The sequence below is a fragment of the Magnolia sinica genome, chromosome 10 (assembly GCF_029962835.1).
Source record: "Magnolia sinica isolate HGM2019 chromosome 10, MsV1, whole genome shotgun sequence".
NCBI classification, from domain to species: Eukaryota; Viridiplantae; Streptophyta; class Magnoliopsida; order Magnoliales; family Magnoliaceae; genus Magnolia; species Magnolia sinica.
The window spans coordinates 30,132,269-30,135,212 of record NC_080582.1 but is presented as its reverse complement, the minus strand read 5'-3'; the positions used below and the strand labels follow the sequence as shown (position 1 = coordinate 30,135,212).

Here is a 2,944-nt window from a genome sequence, read left to right as displayed (position 1 = left end):
TTTCTCATCGGTGTGATCCACTAGATTTTTTTATCTAGTTGTTTTTTCTATGTACTTACTGTCCAAATTAATAATGTTCTCACACAGAGTGCATTCACACAGGGAAATGGTACTACAAGCTGTGTGGGCCCCACCATGATGTGTGTTGAACATCTACCCCATCAGTCAGATGCACCATTCCATGTTGGGACACATGCTTAAAAATCAAGTCAATTCATAACTTGGGTGCGCCACACCACATAACAGAAGTTGAGAGGTGTTACCCTCCCATTAAAACATTCATAATCATTTATTGAGCCCACCAAGATGTGGTTCATAAATTCAGACCATCCATCATGTGTGTCACACTTGGATGAGGGGTTAGACCAAGTTTCAGCTGCATCCAAAACTTAGCTGAGCCCCACCAAGTATTTTTATATGTTTTAGGTATGTCTTCACATGGTTTGAGATAATATGGCTCACTTGAGTTCCGTATACAACTGATTTTTGAGATATCCAATAACCTAAAGGACCCATCAAATGCACTGTGTTGATGTTCGACACACATTATGGTGGAGCCCACACAACTCGACCTCATGGGAAGTTCCCATGAGATCGACCTCATAGTACCATTTCCCACACACACACACACACACACACACACACATATATATAAGAAAATTCCTTTCAAATTAGATATTAGACTACAGAGCATGCTTTATTGTTTCATTTTCCTAGCTAAACAAGCCATTACTTGTGATCATACCGTCAATGCATCTTTTAGGCCTTTGCTAATCATGTGCCAAGCTAGGGCTGGGTGGGGTTGGCCCAAGCCGCTACAATCCTCTCAACGTGCCCTATCCTAATCGAGCTAAGAAGGCCTTGGCCAAGGCGACCACGGCCCCTGGCCCCCGCTCTAAAGGGCGGGTCAAGCCAAGCCCGTCAGTATAGATGGTTGTCATCCAACACAATGAGGGACCGTTGAAATATGATCTTAGATGCAATGAGTGTCTTCAAAATACATATGTATTGAGTGGAAACCACTAACAAATATCTATAAACCGTCCAATCCTTTTGTAAAACGGTGGCCGGCCCTTTTGATGATTGGACCAGTCCAGTAGGTTGGTCCATGCTATTCATCATTGCCACTGTCACAGTCCAGCCCATTCCAGGCCTAGATTTCAAGCCCAGGCGCAGCTCTTCAGGCCAATGTTAACTCGCATTACAATTTACAATCAAGATTGGATGCTTAAATGAAAATGATCCCATTGAATAATTCCTTACCTATCTTATCTATACATAGGAAGTTAAAATCAGTACATAATGTGATTTCGCTTAACATTTGATGATTACACTTTCCACCATTTCACAGGTAGAAATGCCGGTAGATGTGTACAAAGATGCCAACGACAGATTCCGAACCTGGTACTTCCCTTCCCATGATTTCACCCTCAGGACCCTCTGGACCAAATTCCTAGTGGTGGGCACTCAGAGAGTAATCAACGGTTCAGCTTCTAGCGTGTTCGACATACACGTTGACAAGATTGACATGCAGTGGGCTGAGAAGCTCCATGAGATCGACTACGCCATCATATCAGACGGCCACTGGTTCTTCAGAAAAATGTACCTCTACGAAGGCGATAAGCTTATAGGATGTGTGTTTTGCACTGATACAAATGTAACAAATGTCGGCCTTAGTTTCGCCATCCGTAGAGCTTTCCAAACTGCACTTAAGTTCGTGAACGGTTGCAATGAGTGTAGGGACCTGATCACTTTGATAAGGACATTCTCGCCGGCCCACTTCGAACATGGGACGTGGAATGATGGAGGAAGGTGTAATAGAACCATGCCATTGAGTGAAGGGAAGGTGAATTTAGGAGGGACTGAGTGGGAAGTTAGGAATGTTCAAGTGGAAGAGGTTGAGAGAGCTATGATGAATGGATGGAAGAGATACAGGGTCTTGGATGTGACCAAAGCCATGTTAATGAGGGCTGATGGACACCCTGGGTCCCACTGGAACAACAATGGGATGGACGGCTACAATGACTGCGTACATTGGTGCTTGCCAGGGCCCATCGATGCATGGAATGATTTGTTGTTGGGGGTGTTGAAGAAGGAACCATCCCTTCATTAAGTGTGGTTCAATTGATTATTACATTGACTCATTATACCATATAAACATATTTTCTTTTACAGGAAAAAAGATTAATTGATTTCATACTTTCTTCATAATCCATCTGAATTTTTGTGTTTGAGGGTCTGTTTGGATGTATGTCGAAAAATAAACCATCTGCATGCAATTTGGGGCCACCCCAAATGAGATGTGGTTGATCCAACTCAAATAGGTTTGGTTGGCATCCAAACCATGGTTCAAAACTCTGATAACTCAACTCAAAACTTGTTAATTTGAGTCGAGTCAGCGAAGTTTCAAGTTGAGAGGGCGAATTTTAGAACCAAGTTACAGACTGTTGGGGGCCGTTGTACAAAACCTTAGGATCTAGCTTCCCAAAACATCAGAATTATGGGATAATAAAGCAATAAAATAAATCAAAGCATAAACCATACGACACGAGATTTTTACGTGAAAAATTCTCAAAAAGGCAAAAAAAAACCACGAGACCTCGTCCAAATCAACAATCCACTATAAAATAGAACGTTACAACCGATCACAAGCACACACCCCTTGGATCAAACCTTCTTCACTTACGCAGGATTGGATAAACAATAAGAGAATAAAGAAAAACGGAGAGATCTCACCGATTACGAGGACATAGAAGTGCTGAGATGTTGAGTGCATAGTAGATCACCTCTACGAGCAGAATCTCCCTTCCACAAGCTTCCTCTCTCTCTCTCTCTCTCATACCTTTAATAGCCTTAAACCCTTTAGCAAACACTTGCAAAGCTTTAGAAAACTCTCTTGCATCCCCTAGAATAGCCCTAGGGACCCATATTTATAGTTTAGGAA

General features: G+C 42.4%; 1 protein-coding gene across 1 annotated transcript; it reads left to right on the top strand.

The window, feature by feature from the left end:
* Positions 1 to 1,324: 1,324 nt before the first annotated feature.
* On the top strand, positions 1,325 to 2,195 carry LOC131217474 (xyloglucan O-acetyltransferase 4-like). Its single transcript, XM_058212415.1, has one exon. The coding sequence runs from the start codon at positions 1,325 to 1,327 to the stop codon at positions 2,111 to 2,113; it is 789 nt and encodes a 262-aa protein (XP_058068398.1). The 3' UTR covers positions 2,114 to 2,195.
* Positions 2,196 to 2,944: the final 749 nt, after the last annotated feature.

What these genes read in the sequence shown, in the direction of transcription:
- LOC131217474 (XM_058212415.1), top strand. Translation starts at nt 1,325, where the DNA reads ATGATTACACTTTCCACCATTTCACAGGTAGAAATGCCGGTAGATGTG.